General features: G+C 48.3%; 1 protein-coding gene across 9 annotated transcripts in view; it reads right to left on the reverse strand.

The window, feature by feature from the left end:
- Nucleotides 1–25,704, reverse strand: part of ptprt (protein tyrosine phosphatase receptor type T) — a 279,550-nt gene that overhangs the window by 85,721 nt on the left and 168,125 nt on the right. For 5 of the 9 annotated variants that reach the window (XM_030091476.1, XM_030091482.1, XM_030091475.1 and 2 more), the window contains exons 15-17: nucleotides 22,521–22,557; nucleotides 17,467–17,523; nucleotides 6,277–6,412 (exon numbers count right to left, since the gene is read on the reverse strand). In XM_030091476.1, coding sequence (XP_029947336.1) covers nucleotides 6,277–6,412; nucleotides 17,467–17,523; nucleotides 22,521–22,557 — 230 coding nt within the window. The remainder of the gene's footprint in view (nucleotides 1–6,276; nucleotides 6,413–17,466; nucleotides 17,524–22,520; nucleotides 22,558–25,704) is intronic. The other 4 variants (XM_030091481.1, XM_030091480.1, XM_030091479.1 and 1 more) reach the window with 2 other exon arrangements.

The raw sequence follows: 25,704 nt of genomic DNA on the forward strand, positions 1-25,704 counted from the left end.
CTTCAGGTTTGATGGACCCGGGTTCAGATGAGGTGACGCTTCATATTGATCCCCAATAGAAACACAAAGCTTCGTATACTTACCCAGAAAACCACCGACGCACAACCACTGCTCCTCACTCAGCTCCCAGCCCTCGTCACTAAACTCAGCTGTTCTGTTCTTAAGGCCTCAGTATACTCCCCCGTCGCCGCTACGTCGTTCCTACGACGTAGACGTCGTAGCCCTACGACGGGCTACGTCGGGGCTTGACGTGCGCCTCCCGAAAATTGTGACTTCGCGTCGTTTCGACGCGTGGTGACGTGAACGTCGAGGGCTGTGATTGGTCCGCTTTCGCGTTGTTTATAGAATGAAGTAGAACTCACCCGGAATGCTTTTCTGGTCCGAACAGTGCTTCGGGAGAAATTGAGATCCAAAATTGAGCGGCGCACATCCCTACACGGTTAGCAGTGTTAGCACTGTTAGCAGACGGGGCTATGTGTATAGCCGCTCCTCAAACGGCTTTAATCGTCCAAAAGCTCATTAGTTTCACCAATATTTCATCACGGTCCGCTCAGCCTCTCCTCCACCACAGCCCGGTGTCGCCAGATATGTCATATATGCAGATATATGTTCGGTAAATGCACGCGTGTCTAGATACGTACGTCTAGAAATCTATGTCTATAAATCTATGTCTAGGTAAAGCCGGAGCTACGGAAGCCGCATTGTTGTTGTGACTGCGAGCGGCTTGGCAGAGGAGGGCGTTCCCTTGACGCAGGAGCAAGATATGTTCAGTAGCGGCGTAGGGTTGCCGGCGTAGGAACGCCGTGGCGGCGACGGGGGAGTATACTGAGGCCTTTATTCAGTCCGGATGAAGCTAACTGGAACTGAATCCTCACTTCTGACAGTGTGTGGCGTTAGAACCGGTGTGTTCCGGCACCGCGGCGTCCGGTTGACCGTTCTACTGTCATCATTTACGCCGACTGTTCAGGTGAAAAAGCAACGTTTTCATTTAGCGTTTAGTTCTAATGTTGCTCCACTAGTGGGTGCTGTTATGCGTTTTTGTAGTGGAACCACACACACACACACTCACACACACACGCTTCAGAGAACAACACACTATAAACATACACTTTCTAAAAGTTGCATTTTTCCCGTCATAACTGTATACTGACAGTTACCACGGTGACTGAATGTTTATGAAGTCTCGTATGTCTGAAGCCTGATTTCACAACTTCTGAATATTATTCGAGGCTCTTATAAATTCTATAAAAGGTCAAAATGTTATCCCGAGCAGAGAGTTTTATCTGCTGGACTTCTGCCCAAATAATGTCCCAACATGTCCATGAGGCGCTGCTCACGGAGCGAGCGATCCCCTGGCCGGAGCGCCGTCCTGCCGAGCGGCACGTCTCAGTGTCTCAGGGCTCTGCTCCGCCTTCCGGTGTTTCGAATTAACTGGTGTCCGTGTTAACTCGTGACCAACAGATGTTGAAACACCGACTGAAACTTGTAGTGGTTCTTGTGATCGTCGGTTTTCTACAGTTACAGTAAATGTATAAGTTTAGGGTCTTCAGTGAGTCTTATTTTAACATCTGCTGTTTCCAGCATGTGTTTGCACAGAAGCCCGTCACTCATTAACAAGGGAACCAGTTAATCCATAACACCGATCGCTCATGGTCTGCTGCGGAGCTCTTTGAACAACTTGCTGCTGCTCGATTTGCAGTCATCTCTCCTCTCCAGGGTTTGTTCTCTCAGGACTTTTATTTAAAAAGTGCTTCTGAACCACCGTCATGTTCTTCTGCTGGTTTCTGACTTCCCTGCTTCCCGTTTACTGCGCGCGTCATCGCGTCACTACATACGAGGGAACAAATAATCCCCCGTTTATTCCGCTCGGCTGTCAAACACTGTATACATGAGACACGGAGCGGATTATCGATCGGCGTAGACGACCTCGAACAATCGGCTCCGAGTGAAGCGGATCCACTCAGTGTTTATGTGACACATCAACAATCCGCTCCGCCCGACAATCCCATTACACGGGCCCATGTACACGTGGCTACAGAGGCCCATCAACACAACCAGGACCAGGAAGACCAGGACCTCCAGGACCTCCAGGACCCCCAGGACCCCCAGGACCCCCAGGACCATCCCCGGTGCCGGGCTACACAACCTCCACTGTCATGGAGCAACATCCACTGCACAGGAAGCTGAGGCCGGTTCCTCCGTTATTGAGGTCACGAGTTGAAGACAGTCAGTCAGAACCGTCCCGACGGGCGGACCCGATTTGAAGAATCGGCCCCAGAAAAGTATTTAGTCTTCCCACATTATGAACAGTAAACAAAGACGACAGGAAACGTGGAGGGAGGAAAGCCGAGCTTTGAGGCTCGACACAGGAATGTTCCAGCGCACGAAATGCTCCGTGACCTTCTGGGAGAGGTCAGATCCAGACACGGCCCGACGCCGCGACCACCGGAGTGGAAAGGATCGACAAACTGTCCAGAAAAAACCCTCCGCCTGCAGCCTGCAGAAACATCACCCCCAACACAACTCCACCAGGACCCCCACCCCCGCCTGACCCCCCTCCAGCTCCAACGCCACCCCACCACCCCGAAAAACAGCCTGACAAGCTTCGGCCTGACATTATAACATTTCCTCAATCTTCTTTTCTAAGGTGAACAACAATTCCTTACACACACACACACACACACACACACACACACACACACACACACACACACACGTGCAGACACTGAAAAAGATGGAATCGTCCTGAATGTCAGCTCAGAGGGCGATGTGAGACGTTCTGTTCACACGACGACGTTTCAGGTGAAAACATGACTTCTGGCTCTGTGCAGTTCTCACGAGCTCCACTCGTTGGTGCTGTTGCTTGTCTTTGTAATGAAAACATGTGTTGCTGTCAACATGTTTTCTGGAGCTTCACAGCTCAAACGACTCCTGGTTTGACGAGAGCCCTAAAGAATCAACCCCCCCAGACTGTTTAACATTAACGCAGTAATGAGGGGGGGGGGGGGTTAAGGATAACAGATCGTTGGATAAACCCATGAAGAAGGATGGACGAGTTATTCCTTCACCTTGTCATCTTTTGTTTCTCAGCTCAGACGGGCCTGAAACATCCATAATTCATGGCGTCTCCTCTCAACCTTTTTAGGAAAAGAGTGTGTTGTGGAGCCCTGGGGGGGTTTTGGGGGGGGGGGGGGGGGGGCACCTGGCTGGAGGAACATCGAATTCCCATTAAGACTTCAGCCTGTCCGCCGTTATTCACTCTAACATCGCGTTACCGGCGCCGTCCCGGGGCCTCTGGAGGAGCGGCGTCCATCTGGAAGACGCGCTGCGGCGTTTTAGCGACGAGGTGGACGGCGGCGTGTTCGCCTCCCGACAAAACCGCTGTCCCAGAAGCATTTATGGGTTTAGAAAAAACCACGTAAAACACTCTGGATTAATGAGATGACAGAGCCCCACTGAGCCGGGGAACTTTTTAAAAACATGCTAACTACACCGTTCCCATGGAAACGGACGCTGTCTTTAAAACGGCGCTGTGAAACGCTGCGGTGTGAACGGAGTCTGGACTGATCCCTGATCTCTCAGGTAAAAGAATCTCGGTTCTCTTCGCCTCACCCGCGCAGCGTCTCTTCCTGCTTCTTTCTGCTATAACTGGCTGATTTCATGGAAACGACGCCGTGCTAGCCTGGTCAGCATCTCATTTGCATATCTGCTCGACCCCGGGGTTAAGCGCCGCGGCCTCCTGGTCCTGAAACCATGTCTGCGTCCTTCAGTCTTAATTCGGTTCCTCTATAAACCTGAAGTCTGTCTCGTTACGTCTCTCTCCGGCTCCGGCGGATTAGCGGATAGCCTCTGCTAGCGCGGCTAGCCCCTGATTAGCGCTGCCGGCCGACCCGACGCCCCGTTCGACTCCACACACTTCATAGGAGCGTAGTGTGGGAGTCGAACGGGCAGTGAGGATCAGCTGGCTTACACACACACACACACACACACACACACACAGACACAGAAAGGGGATTTTTCTGTTTGCTGACACTTTTCATGAAGGAAATAATCTTTTTGTGCTGCTACAGTTTGAAGATTCAATCTTTTTGTCATAAAGTCTCCTTCTGAGTAGCTCTACTGCTAAAACGTGTTATTCAGAGAAAGCTGCCTCGAACAAGTTAACTTGTAAAGACGGTTTTAAATGGGTGCGAAGCACAAAAAATAATGTACATACGTTTTGTTTTTTTTTCTCAGGAAAAAATGTTATTAAGTCATTAGTGTTATTTTGTCAATCTCAACTGTAAGAATAAATACAAAATGTCACATTCTTTCTTCTGAGTCTATATTTTAACTGTTATTGCTGCTTTATATACTTAACATTCACTGTTTGCAGTCCTTCTTTCTCTGCTCTTCTGTTTAATATAAACCTGCTGCTGGAACGATGCAACTTTCTCCAATATGGAACAAATAAAGGATAATCTTCTCCTCTTTTCTTGTCGAACCATTAAAATGGCAGCAGAACAATCCTGAATGTTTTCCCTTTGATTTAGTGCAGAAACATGAACCCCCCCCTGCAGTTTGTGATAACATCGTGCAGGCTGAATTGGACCCAGTTTCGGCCCACGGGCCATATGCTTGACACCCCTGCTCTCAAACATCAATTCTAAAAGATGTAAAACACTTTTTTTTGTTTGCTTGTTTTATGTTTTTCTTTTCCTCTTCACTGAGAGGATGTCAAAAGTGAAGTTAGCCCATTTGTGGAATGTGAAACTTCCTCCACAGTTCAGCGGTATTTGTTCTCAGTATTTAGTCATTTCTTGCCTCTGGCAGGCAGACTGCGCTTCTGAGACGTTGGATTATTATTATTTTTTTTTTTTGTTTTGTTTTTTTCTTCGCACAGTTACAAATTTCCCAGTTAGTTCAACCAAGTGGTCAGAAAGTTTAGTTTCCAGTGAAAAGGCGTCGTTTTGGTTTCAGGGAGGCTTCGTGGTCAAACGGCGACGTTGCAAGAATGAAGCTCGTTCACACGGAAACCACGGGGCGGTACAGTCTCCTCTTTCCCCGTTTCCACGGCGACGGAGCCGCGGCATTTTCAAAAAGTTCCGCGCTGTTTTGTGTTTTCAATTGAACGGGTCGCCGTGTGAACCAGGAGCCTGATCACTAAACGAAAGAGCCAGATGGGGGCGGAGCAAACCAAAACGCAGTAGGCAGGAGGAACATGGAGAGGATGAACGAGTGAATGAGAGAGAGAGAGAGAGAGAGAGAGAGAGAGAGAGAGGGGAGGGTGATGGTGGCAAGTCAGTGTGCATGTACCACAAAATAAATAAATAATAAAAAGCTTTAAATCTGCGCCTAATAGAATCCGTGGAGCTTCTGGATCTCTGCTGACGCTGTTTTGCCTGGAAGGGTGAAATCATGGATTAACTGCGCCTCGTTTTTTACACTAATCTGACCTTTTTCTGGCCTGAAGACATGAAACCCGGCATGACCCTCATGCTCGCTCACTCTGAGGATTTCTGTCGGATTTTTGTTTGTGCAGCTAAAACCAACCAGAACTTCAAAAAACAATCAAATTTATTTTTCCTAATGATCATTTTTAAACGTCTTTATCAGACAGGATTTCATTCATATCAAATTTAGGAGTGAATTAATTAATTTGTATAATTTATGAACAAAGCAAATAATTTTAAATATTAATACATTGCAGGTTTTTATTCATTTATTTATACTATATTGATAAAATGTGCATTGACCACTGTCTTTAAAGAAGTTCCCTCTGGGATTAATAAAGTATTTCTTCTCTCTATATCCTCATTATTTATCCACACGTATTTGAGTCTTGCTGAATTCCATTCACAGTGTCAACAGTACTGATCGAGGAAGCGCTCACTATAATAACAACAGTCAAACGGCGGCTGTGGCTTCAAATTCACACCTTTCAACTAAAAACACAGACGTGCTTCATCTGCTGTTCCAACGTGAGAAATGAAAACGTTTTTTCCAGGTTTGGTGTCTATGCTTTGAAATATCCTCCACAGTGAAATACCTTTTTAATCCCAGAGAAAAAAAAGCTCAATTTATTTTTTATAATTCAGCTTAAAATAATTTTATGTCACCATTTTTTTAATGTAGTAAAGAAATGAGAATTTACCACTAGTGATCTAAAACTCCTGGTTTTTCAGTCAGTTTTTTTGCATCAACAAACATTCTGCTGATTGATCAGGTGTTGCCGAGGTGTCTGGTCTGACGCTCAGGTGTTTGTTGACAGGTGTTTGTTTACAGGTGTTTGTTTACCTGCGTTTGAACGTGAGCACGACTCCCAGCAGGATGATGACGAACATGAGGATCCCGGCGATCACGCCCGCCATCTTGACCGTGCTGTCCACCTGCTTCTCCGGCTCCATGGCGTCCGAGTCCTGCGTGGACGCACCTACACACACACACACACACACACACACACACACACACACACAGGCAGGCGCATACACACACACACACACACACACACACACACACGCACGCACAGGTAATGCACATAGTCACATCATGAACAATCCCCAACAGACAAGCACGGTTAAACACACTCCAGTACAATGAGGCTGTCATGCACAAACACACACACACAGAAATATGTGAGAGAATATTCAAAACACACATGTTGAACACACACACAGATGAAGAGTTGTGTTTTGATACACATGTGAGCTGTGAGGAAAAAGAACCCGATCCCAAGGTGAAGATAGACACTTCAGACATATGCAAAGATTCAAACACTCACACACACACACACACACACACACACACACACACACAATGTGTGTGATGTGATGGCAAGGACATGAAGAGCTTTGTTCAAAAATGAAATTCACTAAAGAAAAGCAGCATAAAGGACGGGAGGTCAGGAGGAACAACTTAAAGCCAATGAAGGTTTTTAAGATATTTTATATGTTTAATTACAGATTCTCTGTAAAGGAACCAAAATGTGCTGAATGTGACTTTCTTTCATTTTTAGAACAAAACGGTCAGTTGGTTAGTTGGTTAGTCAGGTACTCGGTTGGTTGGTGGAGAAAAATCACAAAAAAAATTATGGTGAAGAAGGGGAAACGACGGCATGCAGTAAACATCACACACACACACTCGCACACACACACACACACACACACGCACACACACACACATCTCCAGGTCAAACCAAATTCAAAATGATGTTTTTTTTTCAGTTTTCATGACTCCTGGCAAAATCCGCGGCCGCCCATCCAAAGACGAGCGATGTTCACATGTCATGCAGAGGCATCGAGGCTGAATGCACAGTGAACATGTGCCCACACGCACGCACGCACGCACGCACGCACGCACGCACACACACACACACACACACACACACACACACACACACACACACACACACACACACACACACACACACACACACACACACGTGCATGCGCAGAGCCATGCTTTTAAAATGCAGGGTGGTGAAGGAGTGGGACGTTGCTGTGCAGCAGTGAACGTCTGGTTTTGGAGCAGCGGTGTGATTCTCATTTGTTTCTGATCGTTTCTTAAAGTGTGGTCAGAGCATCGTGCCGAGTTCTAAACAACATCAGGAACCGTACGACCGTTACACTTCTCCCAGATCTGTTCAGAACATTCAAACCGAATGAATTCATGAACAACAGTGATTTTATCTCCATCTCTAATCTTTACTGAGGATTTCCTAGAACGACATTCTGGAAGAGTTTGGTTTCATCTGCAGATAATTCAGGAGTAGTTTCTTCTTGACGTTCTTGTCTAACTGTCTTCTCTTCACTGTGATTTCTGTGTCCTGAAAGGTTCTGATTCATAAAATGTATTATTGTCATTATTATTATTGTTCACTGTGCAAATTAAAGGGAAATTAAACTACATCGGGGGAAAACATGGAAGAAAATGTGTCGACTGGATGTTTGATGAACAGCATTTCTTCTATATTAAAAAAAAAAACAGTTGAATTTTCCTCATTTCTACTGTATTCTGTTTTATTCTCAGGGAGAGTTCACTGACTTCTGATTTTGAGGCCAAATGAGAAAAAAGGTTAAAGAAAGTGGAGCTGGAGAGCTGGAAAATTAATCGTCCACAAGAGAAGACAGAGTTTGAAAAAAAAAAAAAAGGTGATCTGCTCTGTTCTCTGAGTTTTCAGAGAGAAATCTTAAAAATGATTTCTGTGCGGCGTGAAGCATTTCATCATCACATCTCCGACGGACGTGATGAACGTCTCGCTGCTCCTTCTGGCTTCTGACGCCACAGACCGCGGGAAAAAAACGAGCACAAAGACAGTAAACGAGGCGGACGCAACACCGATACCCATGAGAGCCGCCTGGATGCTACTGAACGAGCCTCAGCTCCCATAATGCAACAGTTCTAGAAGCTTTTGGGACATTTCCCTGTACTGTAATGCACCATTAAAGTGGTTTTTTGTTGAGACTGTGGTCTTTTCCTGTGGTAATTGTTCGGTTTTGTGAAAATACAGACTTCTTCATTCTGCGCCGCAAGAAAGAAAAAACCATTAAAGTGTAAATTTAGAGGTTATTCTGGCACTTTGGTGGGTTTACAGTACAATTCTGGTAGGTCAAAGGTCAAGTGCTTCTGACTCGCCAACTAGACTGAATCTTTCAGCGAAGCAGGAGATGCTTCTTTAGTCAGAAAGAACAAGGGCGGACACACGCATACGCGCGCACACACACACATGCACCCACGCGCGCGCGCGCACACACACACACGGCGCAGCTCTGCATGCATCAAGCACACTCCTGTTTTAACCTTGATAGACAAAGACGTCCGGCTAATGGAGTACCGCTGCAGCGTGGGAGTTCGGTTTAATCCCCCGTCTCTCTCGTCTTCGCCGCCGCTGCGGCATCAACACGAGGCCGGCGGCGGAACGCGGCGCGCTAACGGCTTCAGCGCCTAACCTCGGCACGCTCGGTAACGGCTGCAGCGATGGCCGCCGTGACGAGGCGCTCCTTTAAAAGCTTCGCTGAACGCTTCAACGACAACATCCGGCGTCTCCGAGGCCCGATCGCCGGCAGGCTGCTGCCGGTCTGCGAGCCGGAGCTAGAAAAGACAGCGGCCACTCTTCATCGCCATACTTTCAAAAAAAAAAAAAAAGAATGTGCTCTCCGAGCGCGCTTTTCAGCGGGCGTCAGACAGGAGTCAGCGTGTTAATCCTGTTCACTGATTCTCAGAGACGTGACTCCTCCATGTCTTAAAGCTGAGGAGAAAACCAGTCAGTGTTTGAGATGGCACTGAGCTCTGCCTCCTGACAGGAAGACCCAACCTGCCCTTCAAAATAAGAGCAGAAACACAGCGGTGGAGCACGAGGCGCGGAGCGAGGCTTGGCGAAAAACGCCAAGGTCCCGGAGCTCCGGAGGTTTTCACAAGACGGCAAACCGCAGGTTGGAGACGGCTTTCCAGCAAACAGTGAAGCAAAACCACAGGATTCAGAACCATGGAATCCAAAACCACAGGGTCCAGAACCACCGGATCCAGAACTACTAGATCCAGAACCACAGGATCAAAATCCAGACTCCTCCAGGGTTCCCCTGCCTAAAGCAGGAAGATCCTGTTTAAACCACGACGTTTCAGCTGACATCCAGGACACACAGGAACAGCCTGTTACTGGGAGACTCTGCCTCCCTGCTGGCCTGGAGCTCAGTGGGCGGAGCTGCCGCTCTGGTCCCTGGTTCGAATCCGGTGGCGACAAGCCGACTCTGACCTCCCACAATTCAAAACCCTGCTTCACTAAACACTAAGTGTTCCCCGGATAACCAGGCTCCACGGCGAGCGTCAGCGGCGACTCCAGCTCGTCTGTCTGCAGCTTCAGAGCGCCGGAGACGGGTTCACGCCTCCCGCTGCAGCCGGTGAACCGGTAATCACCCCACAGGTGTATTAAACCTCAATTTCCCCCCTGAGCGATCCACAGTAAGCATCGGCCGACACACTCCGCTGTGACCCCGCCCGCTCACACTCTGATTGGGTTCAACAGTTCACGACGCGGCGGCGGACGACCCCCGTCTGGCGACGGCTTCGGCTCCATTTAACATCGCGATCGGCCGATCGGGAGCCGCTCTGTCCCGACCGGGGCGCCCCACGCCGCTCGGTCAATTACCCCGGGGGTAGAAGTTGAGAGGAAGCAAAGTGGGATTGATTTACACGAGCTGCAAACACGGCATGGAGAACAGGAAGGGCCGGCCCGTCACGCCATGGAGGCTGTCGGCCAGCAGGCGGCCCGGGAGCGCACCGTTTACGGATCCGTCCCGCTGCCTTGCTGCCGGGGCGGCAGGCGGCGCGGGGACGATTCTGTTGGCTCAACATCAGGGCCCGAAAACACTGCTGGAATACTGAAGAGACACACACTCTTTAAGATACGTCCGGCCGAGTCAAAGGGTTTGACGTCCAGCACGAGTTCTAAATATGGAATCTAACATGGAGGACCAGAATCTTCTTCAGTCCTTCATCATCCTGATCATTTTCTCCCAGGAGGGAAAAAAATACCCAGCTGGAGCGTCAGCGTTGTTTCAGCACAAACAGCGGCGGACGGTCACACCAGGGGAATCCTGCAAGCAGGGGCAACAAACACACACGCACGCACGCACGCACGCACGCACGCACGCACGCCCGCACACACACACACACACACACACACACACACACACACACACACTCTGAGCTCTTCCTGCTAAAACGTCTCTTCAGGCGGCAGCGTTGGAAACAGCTTCAAACTGGATGAAGGACTGAATCTCAGAAACGTCTGGGTCTGACTTCTCGCTATCTACCGGGGGCAAAGGTCACAGATCGAGCCTTTTTTAGGGCCGATTTATGGATTCATTTCTAGATTTTTCACAGTAATAATGAAGGAGAAGAAGAACAAACGTGCGGATTTGAAAGAAGCAGCAGGACAGCGGCAGCCTTAGAGGCCCAGTGTTCCAGTTCATCCATGTTTCTGGTTCCTTCTCAGTCATTAATTCCGGGAGTTTCTTATGTTTCTGAGCAGCGAGCTGCGTTTAATATCCATTTATAGACTTATTCTGCATCTTCTCTTTGTCTTTCTCTTTATTCCATCTAATCGGGGAGCACGATAAAATTATCAGGGAGGAATTATAGGTAAGACCGGAGATATTAAAAACATAATCTCATCCAAACGGAGACGAGATTGATTCTCTGGGCTACCGACACTCACATATTAATGTGTGTGTGTGTGTGTGTGTGTGTGTGTGTGTGTGTGTGTGTGTGTGAGAGAGTGTGTGTGTGTGTGTGTGTGTGTGTGTGTGTGTTTGTGTGTGTGTATAAAGCTTCATGTTCACATGAGCTGAAATCTTACAAAGCAGATCTTAATATCATCAATATATTGAACAGTGAACAGGAAGTACATCTAACATATACATACACATTAAATGTGTGTGTGTGACAGTCAGTGGGTTATATAAGAGTGTGCGTGTGTGTGTGTGTATGTGTTTGTGTGTTGGATGGGGGTTGATTTGAGAGATTTCTTTTTCAGGTATTGTCTGCCTGCCGCTGCGGGGAGCGTCCTCCGTGGATTAACGACTGCGTGGTTGAGTGTGTTTAACAGGATTACTAATCTGAACTCTGCTGCCGCAGCGCTCTGTGTGTGTGTGTGTGTGTGTGTGCGTGTGTGTTGATGTACCCATTCTTAAAGCTGCTTGTGAATATCTTGTGAAACCGCACGCTCGTTAATAAGCATTTGGGTGTAAATGTGTGGGTGTTGGGATCAAGTCACATGATCAGATGCTTCCAGATTATTACGCTTTCCTCTGTAACTTAATAAATGATGGTGCTAAACACACACAAACACACACACAGAGTTCCATTAAAGTTGAGGTCAGCAGGACACCGTTTCTGAAGCACTTCAGAGCTTTTAAGAACTAGAAGGAGTGAAACGCTCCATCTTTGCGGAGGATTTTAGGACTGAGAAGGTTTTTTAATGCTGTAAAGAACATGTTCATCTGCATAACGTCAGATTCAAACAGGAATAAGGCAACTCTGAAAATGATGAGGTGATTAAATAAACATTATAATCGAACATGAGAATGTTTACGTTACTGTCTACACGGTGACGTAGCTGAGCGTTTTCAAAAAGTGGCATTTTCAGTCGAGATGGGTTCTGAAGTCGGTACCGACAGATTTCCGTCGGTACGACCGAGTCAAATCAAACGGTGTCATGTTTCGGTACCTGAATGCATCTGTGAGGGAGTGGAAGAGGAGGGAGTTCTCCATGCTGAATCTGAATGCAGCGTTGCACACACACGAGCGAAACGCAACAGTAGCTAGCATGTCAACAAAGCTAACTTACAAAGTGCTCAAAATTATGCCTCCACTTTTTAAAATATCCTGGTTAAACACAAGATATTTCTCCAGGCGGAGGAGCGACCAGCCTCAGGTCTACAGCTACGACTCCTGCATTCAGCGCCGTTAGCATGCTAGCATCCGTTAGCGACTCATCGTCTGCAGCCAGCAACAAATTAACATGCATCACCACATAGACATACAAAAGTACCAAAAACTGGTACGGTTGAGAACCGGTCGCGGTACCCAGGTACCGGGTGTTGGTACCGGTACCGTCTCGGTCCAGGTGTGAACGGAACCCGTCCCTAAACTTCAGTGACTCCGAGCTCCGCTGTCGTGTAAACGGACCCCAAGACGGAAAGAAAGTTTAGTGCTTTCACTTGAAATCGCTCTCGTCTCAACCGACCGTTAGTCTGTTGGCAAAGCTCGAATAGAACAGAAAAGAATAGAACAGAAATCTGTATCAGTCCCAGAGGCGAGAGGCGTTCCTATTGCCTCTGTGTTTTCCATCTGATGCATCTCCAGTGTCGACGGCGACATGACAGTTTCTATAACCCCATCTGCCTGCTCTCTGGAAACAACACGCCGCGTGACGACCAAATCAATCACACACACACACACACACACACACACACACACACACACACACACACACACACACACACACACACCACACACACACACACACACACACACACACACACACACACACACACACACACACACACACGGAGGGGCAGGGAACACACCTGAAGACGACAGAGTTCTGCTGGGACGCAGCTGATTGGCTGGCAGTGTGAAGTCTTCACAATAATGTGAAAAAAAAAGGGAAAAAAAACAGCTTGGAACCCAAAAGCTGACAAATCATGAAACTCTAATTCATACCGGGCGACTCGCAGTGATTGTAAAGCATTAAATCCAGTCATGAAGCTAATGAAAAACAGTAAATTTGAGACGGAACACGGTGGTTCTCTCCGTAAAGGCGAACCGTGGGAGATATACTATCGTTCTCAGGGAGCGGCTGGATTTTCCCATTAAGCGTAATATTTCAAAACAACGTTTAACGCTGAGAGAATAAAAGGTGGAGCTTTAGCTGCACCGGAACAATCGGGACTGGAAGGAGAAATCCTGGAGAACCCAGGAACGCTGACCTGGATCCAAGTGGTCCAGCTGTTGGGAGAACAGATGTTCTTCTGACAGACGAGACTCGAAGAGTCAGTCTGGACGCCCCGAGGCCCGAGGCCCAAAAGCGGCCCACAGAGGCCCCAATCCGGGCCGTCTGTGTCTCCTGAACTGAAGGGGGCGCCACAGATGCCAGTTCATTCTTCCAAAATGTGACTTTAAGTCTGTTTCTTTCCCCCCAAAAAACTTGGAATAACTGGAAGGAACCGTGTCAGATTCAGCTTTTTAATAAAGCAGATTTAAAACGCGGCTGTCCCCTGCAGACCCGTCCCTCGGCGTCTGTCCCTTCATGTATGGATCAATCTATCGACGTCTCTTCCTGAGACGTTTCTCCTCTTCCTGCCTCTCCTTCCCCAGATGCCGGCGAGCGTTTCACGGCCAGACCTGTGAGTCTGCGACAGCAGAAGACTGTCGATGTTCGGCGCAGCAGATGGAAAATTCATGGCGAAGCTAGAAGGGCGAACTTAGCATAAGACAACAATCGGCGGCGACGGCCGTCTGGCAGGGAGCGGAGCAAACACACCTGTCTGCATGCACAACGCTACAGCCGGCGCCCGGGCCCGAGCCCCGGCGCTCCTCGCTCTGCCTGTCACTTCCTGTTCATCCCGACGCCGTTTTAATGGCTTTGCGTCCACCGCCGCCCGCTACTGCGCCCTGAAAGTGTCACAACATCCCCGGATATTTACCTACAAACAGGCTCCTCCATCTTTCTCTGCCTCCTTTTATCGGTCTGACTCAATCCGCTGCAAATCCAACAAACAAACTGAGTCAGAGCGGCGAGCCGGCAGAGCGGCCGGGAGGAGGAGTGTGTGAGTGTGTGTGTGTGTGTGTGTGTGTGTGTCTGTGAGAGAGAGGTAGAGCAGGTCACTGACGGGTACGATTCTCACACGACGCACTTCTACAGTGCAGTCACGAACATCTCACACACACACATACCCACACGGGGATGGCGGCGTTGCATCAGGATTGCGCGGCGGCGGCAGCAGCGGCGGCGGCGGTTCCAACCAGAGTCTGAACAGCAGCAATTAGAAGCGACCTCAGGACTAATGGTAACGGGAATCCGAGCTGACACATGATACCAGGCTGTGGATGACAAGCGCAGGGTTTGATGCTCCTGTCACACACACACACACACACACACACACACACACACACACACACACACACACACACACACACACACACACACACACACACACACACACACACACACACACACACACACACACACACACACGCACACGCACACACTCTGACAACGGAGACACCTAACAACCTGTGCTCTTTGCTTCACATTCTCCACAATGGGCCAAAAAATAAAGAAAAACAGGAAACAAGGGCCACTTCGAATCAACAAAGGAAGAATCTGTTTACAAGATTTCAAGTGAAAACACAAAACTGTCCCTGAAGTTTCGGTTGTCCGTTTACACACCTTGTTTTCAGCGCGAGTGCAAAACTTTTCCGAGCCGAACACGCCAAAGCGAAGCGTTTTGAAGGCAGCAGATGTTTTCCGCCTCGCCGCTCCTGCACGTCTAATACCTGCCACGCCGTGCACGCCGGTCTCTCCGTGCACGCCGCGGCAGCAGCACGGCCTCCGGACTCCTGCCGGGCGCCGCTCATTCCGGTTCACACTGGTTTTTCTCACAGAGGGAAAATTGCGCCTCCTTCCTACAAACTGTTTCTCCAAACCCATTTAGATTAGAGCCGGATATTCACTGCAGGTCAGATTATCCTGCACGTCCCGGAAGGCAGATCGGGGAACTTATTAGATTTGAGTAATAGCGGAAAATGTAAAAGATATTGGAAATGCCAAAAGTATACGGTCAGTCTTCACTGATGCTGTTTTTCGCTATATTTGAGTAAATTTCTGCGCTCAGTTCTGCCTGAAGGCGATTCTGAGGCCGTATTTTCCCGTTAAGACTGATTAACGGGACATTAGGAGCTGAAGAACCGACTGCTCCTGTGTCTCTATGAACATCCAGCTGGTCTCAGGGACTGCAGCAGGCCAGCGTTTCTCCATCAGGAGCTGAGGAGTGAAGAAACCTGGCCGTCTGTACGGTTTGACAGTAGAAACGAGCGCTTCCTGTGGCGTTCAGATTCACGCTGATGCGTCTGTTATAAATGGGAATTAAAGCAGCGAAGCCGTGAGCTGCAGTTTAAAGGTCTCTGAGGTGCTTATGGGTAAAAGAATCAAGCCGGAATGTTTCGACGCACTCCAGCATTTTCCTGCCTTCATAAAAAAAAGAAAAACCCACAATCTATATTTATTCGATTTAGGGTTTTACAAGTTTACGGGCGGCGGCCGGCTGCGTTCTGCATAATACTCTCTGCCTGGTGCTGCAACCTCAATTTCCCCGAGGACAATGAGCATCGCGGTATTCATGTGGACTCGGCTCACTCTCATTCCTCAGTCAGGGCTTCTGATTGTCCCGTCAGATTCTGTTGCGTTGCAGAAATAAACCTCAGAGCGATTTGAAGCAGATAACAATGTTTGGCTCCTCGGTGTTTATTGCACACAGATGATTGGACCACACAGAGCCGTGATGCCTTAAATGCACTGATAGATGTAATCCCATTACAATGCGGCAGTCTTTCAGGCAACGTTGGATAAAGACTCATTATATTCACATTATAATGATATTTTAGCATCATTAGGACTCAATCAATTCAACCTAAAGGAGCAGGTTTAAACTGTTTTCTTGGTTTTATAAGACGCCCTGAATGTTCTTCACGGATCAGCCGGAGCAAACTGAAAGGAACAACGTGGGACGACGAGTCCACAGAGCAGGAGCTGCACGAGTGTGTGAGAGCATCGGCGTCACACACACTTCGGTTCAGGGGCCACAGCCTCATGGTGAAATAGCGCCGTAAGATGAAAGCGTCAATATTTTTCACACAGAAGCCAGTTTTAATGATGAACACTCCGGTGAAATGTCCCAAACACTCCTGCATCTGTTTCCAAACCCCCTAAAAGCTCGACTTCGAGGCGAGTTTGAGCTGCTGCTCTCCGGGTTGTGTCACCACGAGGAACATACTTGTAAAAATAAATAAATAAAGATTTTCTTGAAGTTTTTACAATTTACTTGGGGATTTGACCGAATTGGAGCCTCTAGCCGGCCGGTCTTGGCCCACGGGCCTTATGCTGGCCACCCCTGGTTTAGAAGGTGAAATAGTGGATGAAGGGAGCTGGACGGGTCTGTAAACCCAAACTTCAGTCCGGAAAGCACCGGGCAGTGGAAGCTTGGAGTGTGTGTGTGTGTGTGTGTGTGTGTGTGTGTGTGTGTGTGTGTGTGTGTGTGTGTGTGTGTGTGTGTGTGTGTGTGAGACGGATCTAACAGGTGGGGTGGGACTGGAAGACGATCCTCCATCGGGCCGTCATGATCCCTGAAGACCCGGCCCTCCAGCAGGGCGTCGAGGCCGCTGGAGTCCAGCAGACAGAGCCGTGTGGCGCTGCTCAGCTCCGGCGTTTGACTCAAGAAAAGTCCTGTCTGGGCTTTTCTGGAAGATTCCAGACTTTCAGTCCAGATTGGGGGTAAAGTTTGGTTCTTTAAAGCTGATTTTAACAGTTTTTTGCGACAGTCGCTCTGAAGACAGTCAAACAGCGAAGTTTCCATCAGTGTTTGGGGAAATGGGGGCGTCGTGTGTGTGTGGGTGTGTGTGTGGGTGTGTGTGTGGTCGTGCATGCGAGACAAAGAGACGGCCGACGTCCAGACACAGCCAGCGACACTCGAAGCAGAGCAGACATGCAAACAGATGCAGTAAGATGGCGATGAGAAGGAAAGACGAGAAACGAGAGTTAAATGAACAAAGATTAAAAATCAAATGAAGAAAGGAGGGGGGAGGGAGGGGGGTGGGGGTGCTGGGGGGGACAACCAAAATGAAGTCGTGTTTGCGTCGTGTTTATGGTTATATCGTGACAGAACAATCGGGAAGAAAGTATTTCTGCCCTATGAAGAAAATAATCACCTTCGCTTGGGATGACTAGAATGTACGGCGTTGTTATTTGTCCCCTACCTATTACCACTAAGGCCAAGGGCCGCACGCCGCCGCCGAAAGCATGAGAGAGAGGGGAGAGAGGAAACAAACAACAACAAAAAAAAAAGAAAAGGACAGAAGAAAGAAAGGAGAAGAAGAAAAAAGTCTAAGAAAAAAAGAGGAATAGTCGTCTTTCTCCATTTCATCGAGGTTTAGACCTCCCTGGTTTCTGTCTTGGAGGAGAGAAGTTGCAGTGGTGAGAGATATCACTAGAACAGAGAGATCAGTGGATCAGTGGATCAGTAGCACTGGATCGGGGGGTGGGGGGGTTAACGCTGCAGGCCGTCGGCCCTGTTCGCCTGGCTGGACGGGTTGACAAAATCAAAGGGAGGAAGGAGGAGATGGAAGAGAAAAGAAAGAGTCATGAGTGAAAGAAAAGGTTTAAAAAGGAGGAACTTTGTGGCAAAGTCGGTGGAGAGAGACTCGGTCTGGACTCCGGGATTCATACTACAGACCAGTCACCAATAACCGTGCTCTCTCCTCTTCTATTCAGGCAAGCAGGCGAGAACCCGACCTGCCCGAATGGAGGGAGAGAGAGAAGCCCGACTGGGGACTTCATGTTCTACCTCCACTGTGGAGTTTGAGTCATGAAGCACCGAGGCAGAGCGACTTGAGCAGCGCCGACCTGGGAGGGACTGAATCTTTAAAAAATGCACCAGAGCAGAGTGAAAACCGGCAGCAGCACCGAGATCCAGACGCCTCTTTAAACGTCCTCACGCCGTCTTATTAGAGCCATGAAGAAGAACCCACCCTGGAGAGAACGATCGGATTACCGAGAGCTGCTTCTTTATTCCTCCACATCGAGCCAGAGGCAGGTTCAACCCAGAGCAGTGGTTCGTGTTGAAGTTTTGCTCACAGTATCGTCACGTTCTCTATTCTTTAGGATAAAATATGAATTCACAGGAGAGGCGACATTAACAAACCACAAAGATTCACATATATGTGACTAATTCTTGTAACTGGGATGAATTAATTAATTCACTGTTTTTTTTCACTTCTTCACATTCATGCAGCACCGTGCTGTTTTGATTCTAACAGACGAGCTCTCGATGTTCACGTTCTGGATGATTAAAACGGAGCGAGAAGGAAAAGTGACTCACACTCTGAATAGCTGATACTGTTTTGAGAATTTCGGAGAATCTGGGAAGAGACTCGGTTTCTAGCCGAGCCGTCCAGCGACAGAGCTGCGACGATACCGCTGGGTTCCGCCGTTGTTCCCCCAGCAGTCGTCTCTGCATCGTGTCGTTCCGGAACGAAAAGTAGATACGTGTTCCAAAATAAGTGATTTCAAAATAAAACCTGTGTTGTCTTCTTGCTTTGACATTCTTGTTTTTTTCCTTCTCCTGGTAGAATACAGAAGAAACGACGTGATCTAATTATTATACGCATTAGAAGAATGAACTGTTTTGTACTGAGTCATTGTAGGAAACTCAATCGACTCTAAAATGGCATAAAAAACCAGCTCTATGACCGCAGTGGCTCTGTGTTGCCAGATTGGGCGGGTTTCTGCCAAATCAGGGTTCTTTCGAACATGTCGGACGGGTTGAGGAAATGGATCTGTGCTTGTGACGTTTTTATTATGCAAATACATTTTTTTACAGTTTTAATGAGCATCTTCTACAGAGATGGAGGTTTTGGGCTGCTTTCTATTGAGTTCAACGGCTCCAAATGGTGTTTGGGCTAAAAGAGCGACAGATCTGGCAACCTCCTCCGGTGGACCGCAGACGTACCGGAGGCGGCGTGAGTGACGGGGCCGCGGTAATTCAGTACCGGAGCCGGACCGGATCCAGTGTCAGATCCTGAAATGATATTCTGAATTTGAACATTTGTCGGACAGAAAATGGCGTCTGTTGCGTCGCTGTGGTGACTCTGTCACTACACGGCTCTGGTTTCCACCACCGCGGCTCAGCCACGCGAAGCTTTCAGCCCAACAGCAAAAGAAAAGAAGCGAAGGAAGCGAAGGAACGGCGGGTGGAGCAGGAAGGCTTCGCCTTCTGATCGGATGGAGGCTTTAAAGGGGCTGTATCCTGCTTTTTTAGCTCGTCCAAACCCTAGCTTTGGCATTAACATGATAATAGTTTATTTTTGGCGCTAAGGAAAAGTCGTTTTGTGTGAAATAAAAGACTTTCTGGGGCTAATTCTGAAACCCGGAAGAGAAAACGCTCTGTTTCACTGAAATCCCGCCTCTCCCCCTGTGGACTTTGACTGACAGCTTGTTACGGCTGCTGCCTTTGTGTGTCATGGATTTGATCCTGTTTGTCTCCCCCAGGTGTCCAGTTGTGGTGTTTTTCTTTCCTTTCCCAGCCTTCAGCCAAGACCTCACCTTTCCAGCCAGCAGCCATCCTGGACACCTGTCGCCAATCATCCCATCAGCCGATCAACCAATCAACCTCCAGTCCTGCCCCTATATATTGTTTTGCACCCTGTGTTCTGCCCGTCTGTCTGTGAGAGAGAGATCACTGCATCTCTTGGAGAGCTTTTTGACGCTTTGACTAAAGTTTGAGACTCTTGTTTTTGCCCTCCTCAGCCAAAGCTACTATTTGAGGACTTATTTTTGTTCAACCCTGCCTGTCCCCACCTAGTGTGTTTTGTAGTCAACCCCATTCTCTGTATTGTCTTCTTCCCTGGAGAAGGGCTCCAGGTAAGACACCCCGGGGTCTACATTTCTGCACGTAGGTGACTTTCTGTATATACGCACTAGGTAAGTGTGGGCAGCTGCCACGATGTTCTGTAGCAGGTAGGTAAGGTTCAGGCTTAGTTAGTTAGTTAGGGCTTGTCACTGTTTATGATAATAAGGGTCATGGGGTTGAGGTGTAGGAGAAGATTAGGGTTTTTGTGTTTAGTGGCACCGCCCACAGGGCCCTTCTCCTAACGTCCGCCTGCCCTCCATTAGCTCTCCCCATTTTTGCTGTTTGCCAGGATTTTTTTGTTTAGGCTCATTACGTTTTGTTGTTTAAAGCCTGCTGGCTGCATTCTGGCATTTTTGTTGTCTTGTGAGTTTGTTTGTAACGTTGCTTCGGTTTAAATATCTTTTGTTATATAAATTCACCTTTTCCTTTGGGGAAAAGGCCACCCAAACTCTTTTGTGCTGCACCTTGCTTCATCCGCACACCACCTGAAGCATTTACATCAGCCAGTAGGCCTGCGCGTAAACGTTGCGTTTCCCCCCCCGCTCCTAGCTTGGCCATCTGTAACATCTAAAGGGGGGGGGGACGTAACACAGCTACTTCAACCAATCGGAGCTTCAAAACAAATATGTCATGCGTTAGCGTCTCTAAGGGTTAGCTTTAGCTCTTTAGCTCTAGATTCTCTACACGCAAAGACACACGAAAACGTCTTTTCCTGGTAGAAACTCACCAAGCGCAGACCCTTCAGACTCTTGCTTGATTGTTGCTTTCAGACGATGGTTAAAGTTTATCTCTGTGGGGGGGGGGGGCTCAGGGGAGCCATCTTCTCCTATTGACGTCAATATGGGTTAACAGAGCGTTTTCACGGTGTGGGAGGGGCTGCCTCTCTGAGCAGCAGAAAAACAAGGAAAGCTCAAACACGCAGGCACGAAGGAAAAAAAACGCTTTGGGGTGATTTTACAGTACATAACTATATAACAAGGTTAAATCATACAAAAAGTGAATTTTGCACGATACAGCCCCTTTAAGAGACGACTCAGCGTGGCGCTCATGGCGCTGTCTACACCACAACGTTTCCACTGGAAACGCCTCGCTTCTGCTCTGCTGGCTTCAGGAAAGTTTTTCGTTCACACGGCAAAACATGCAGTTTCATGTTGGGCCACTAGGTGGTGCTGTACATTTGTTTTTGTCGTGAAACCCAAAACAGGCTGCTGCAGACACTGAGGATGGGAGAACGCGGACACAAGCATCCTTGTCTCCACTGTCGACAGCGTTTTCGAAAAGTTGCGTCTGCAGCCGGACGTTGCGCCCTGAGCGTGGAGACGAGCTCCTGGCTGCTTCGGCTTTCAGAAGCTGCTTCTCTGGCTCTGACAAACGCTTATATAAGAAAGTCTTCATTCTGCCCAAATGCATTTTTTTTTTTTTTTAACTGGAAATAAAAGTGAACGAGCCGATTCCAGTGATTGGAACAAACCGAACCACACGAGTGGCATTTCTCACTGAGTGCGTGGAGAGCAGGTATCTCCGCTAAATTAGTCACAGGCGTTCGCAGAGATTAGCCATCTGAACGCCGCCCACGCGACGGAAACTTCGAAAGAGAACATTTACATAAGGGGATTTTTTTTTTTTGCTTTTTCGTATCGAGAGTTCCCCAAAAATCTGCATTTTTCTGTAATTGAATTTGAAAGACAGCCACAAAGTTAAGAGCATGTCTTTTCCCAAGCACACGTGCATGCAGACAGACAGGAAGCAGTGCTTACACACCGTGGGCCTCCGCCCACATGGCGTCCAACTCCAAAGGAAGGACGGAAACAAACAAAAAGGACAGAGCAGAGCTGGAAAGTAAGAGTGGGATGACAGAGAGAGAAATGTGCACAAATGAGCAGCGAGGGAGAGAAATGTGAGCCGTGGAAGAGTCAAATCAACGCCGATGAAGAAACACAACGAAGAGAAAAAACAAAGAAAGAAACAACAGCAAGCTGGAAGAAGCAGTAAAGCACACAAATCAAGATGGAGGCGTGAGCGAAAACAAAGAGGGACGGGAGGAGCCTCCGACCACCAGGGGAGCCGGAGCGCTCCGAGGAGGTGGAGGTGAAGATAGTGTAGAAAGAGGAGGTGGCGAGAGGAGAGGAGAGGAGAGGAGAGGATGCGATGTCGCCAGATCATGCAGGGTCACATGGTTCGGATGTGGGCGGGACCTTTCCTCTGTGGAGTGTGTGAGCTCATCTCTGCTAACACACCTCTCTCCGGGGGGGTTCGGTGGGGGGGTGGGGGGGGGGGTGGGGGTAATCAGGCTAACTCTCCATAGCTCCTGGAATTCATGGTAACAGTCTCTGATTGGTGGAAAGGTGCTCATACCTTTGTTCGCCAGGCGCACGCAGTTGATTTTGGTTTCCTGCGGAGAGAAGAGACAGAAAGACGGAGCGGTGAGCAAACCGACCAACCGAGGGCCGACTTCAGCAAGTTCACACGTTCCGAGGAACTACACAACATTCAACACAAAAAACAAGCTTCCTGTAACAATCAGTAGTGCAGTAATACTCAGCAATGCCAGAGTGTTTGGAAGAATCAGCAGAATGACTCAGTTTACGACACAATGTTTCGCCTGAAAACTCGTTTGTTTTTCCAAAAAGTTGCGCTCAGTGACTGCGAGCACCATTGGCGTGTAAACGGAGAAACAAAACACTACGAGTTTTCTATTTCCATTTGAAATCATCCTCCTCAGAATCGGGTTTAGCTAACAGTTCATTTAAAACAAAATAAATATCTCAGCGAATAACTGAAATTTAGACAAAAAAACAAGTGATTTGCTGCTTTGGGCAACTTGTTGGAACCACTCCAACATCAGTCTGCTGTAAAGTTCAATTATACGAGGTATTCATCCAGCGACTGAATTATAAAATCAATACAGAGAAACATGAAACGGTGTTGGAGAAAGAAGACGGGCTCATTAACCCCGAACACTCCAAACCGCCGTGACAAACGCTGCAGCATGCAAACCATTCCATGTGTTTGAGCAACGCTTCAGTCGAACCGCAAGAACGGAGAGAAAGAAACCAAAAGACGGAACGAAGGGAAACGAGTTCAACAGAGAAGCTTTTACTCTGAAACTGCTCCGTCGAGCCGGGACCGTCAGGACGAACCACACAACAGTAAACAACAACAAACAAACAACAAGCAGCAAGTCGTCGTCGTTCAGGCCTCGTTTCCAGAGGAAACAGAAAACCTTCCTGCTGCTCTGAGGGTTCGATCACACAGCAGAGCCGGAGCCTCTGGGAACAGTTCCCAGAAAACACCTGGGCTCCGTCTCCGTGGAAACGGGGGAAATGAAACTTTTTTGAAACGATGCTGCCCGTCCTGCAAACCACGGCCGAACGGGAAGAGAAGACAGAAATAGACAACTGTGTTTCTACCATCCATCCATCCATCCTCCATCCACCCATCATCCATCCATCCATCCACCCATCATCCATCCATTCATCCATCCACCCACCCACCCATCCATTTTTCATCCATCCATCATCAGAGTATCTATTAGGTCAATAGAGGAGGAGGAAACTGTTGTCATGGTTTCATTTCATGTTTTAAACATTTTCACTCGAAGCTGTGTTATTTTTTATGAACTCAGTTTGTAAAGCAAGAACTTTTTAGAATCAATGTGAAAAGTCTCGACCACCAGCCGCCTTTTCCAGAAGCAACCTGAGGGTGAGCTGGGCGGGAGAGCAGCAACGCGTGATCTATGTCAGTAACGACACATTTTCATGTTGGTTTTCAGTATTGAGTCAAAATGAGTCCATCAGCTTCAGGACGAGAGTAAATGTCTCTGGATTCAATGAAAGAGTGACTGAGCTGAACTGGACTGGACTGGACTGGACTGGACTGAGTGTGGTCCCTGAACTGGGGGATCAGCAGATCGCTCCGTAACAAATGAAAAAAAAATGTCTGCAATTAGCAGTTAATGAGCTGGAGCGGGGTGGACAGAAGGGGGACGTCCACTCGCCGCCCTGCCGTTCGTCCTGACGATCAATCCGACCACACAACCATGATATTGCTTTCTTATTTTCTCCTGTTTTGCAAAACGCCGAGCGGCGTGATTCATGTCTAATCATATACAAGCAGGGTATTGATATCGCCATCGACTGGTCCGGCCGCCGCCGCCGAGTGCATCCATCATCTCAGCTTCATGCGAGGAAAAAACAGGACTTCTCACATTCGTTTTCCACTCTCTCCTCCTTTTTTTCTCATTTTCTAATCAACGCCGAGGCCGTTAAAGGAGCCGAATCGACCTGGATCACTGCTTTTAATTAGGAGCATGTCTTCAGAGCCGTGGGACCTGTGGAGGTCTCCGGTTCCGCCGTGACGTCCTCGGTCTTTTCCCCTGTCCTCCGCTCCGTGACGAGCTGTCGGCGGCGAGCAGCGCTCTCTCACACACACACACACACACACACACACACACACACCGGCTGCCTTCACATGTCGGACCATTCGTCTTCATCACAGACAAAGACTGCAGCGGCTGTCAGCACCACGCCTGTCTCACACACACACACACACACACACACACACACACACACACACACACACACACACACACACACACACACACACACACACACACACACACACACACACACACACACACACACACACACACACACACACACACAGAGTAACACCTCCATATGCAGGTTCAGGACGGAGCATCCGGCGAAGGTCAAACCAAACCTTTGATTTTCATTTCTGATGCTCAGAAAGTTGCAAGTTGTGTTTAAAGCAGGTAAAATGACAAATCCCATCAAATCAAGCAAATAAATAACTTCAAAAGGACGTGGACTGCAAGCTCACTTCGATTGGTAAAGACATCAGGAGGACCTGATCTCTGCCTGGTTCAAAAATGGGTGAAAAACTGAGGGTTGAGTTTATCTAAAGTTCTCCTACAATAAAACTAAGTAAGGCCATTTTCACCAGGTTTACAAAAGATGAAACGGAAGGTAAACGAGAGCTGCAGGTCTTCACATCATTATTCCCACAGGTGAAGGTGGGCGGCGGCAGGTCGGAGGTCAGGTGGTCTGATCGGAGCGTAAAACGAAAACCTCCACCGAGCCGGATCTTATCTGCTAATTCCATCCTGCGCCGTGTGTGTGTGTGTGTGTGTGTGTGTGTGTGTGTCTCAGCTGGTCTTCACGTTTTACCGTCTTCCTCACATCCACCAGACATAACGGGCAGGAAGGATCCGCAGACGACCAACAGCGCCAGCTCCTGGCCGGCCGCCGTAACGCCGCGCTGCGAATCCCGCTGATTCAGATTAATGTCCCAATAATTTCCACTGTAAATTCATCCAGAACCTTTACTTGATTAAACCAAACCATTAGTCTTTATTATCAGATCTGCAGTTAGAATTTGCCACCGTGTCCTCTTCAGGAAATAATAAAAAAAAAAAAAAACAACGGGAAAATACCAATTAATCCACAAAAGCTAATTACTCCGAGGAGTCAAGTTCCATTACTTCCACTAATACTGCGAAAATTAAACACAGCCGCCT

Source organism: Salarias fasciatus, chromosome 5 (genome assembly GCF_902148845.1).
Source record: "Salarias fasciatus chromosome 5, fSalaFa1.1, whole genome shotgun sequence".
NCBI lineage: Eukaryota > Metazoa > Chordata > Actinopteri > Blenniiformes > Blenniidae > Salarias > Salarias fasciatus.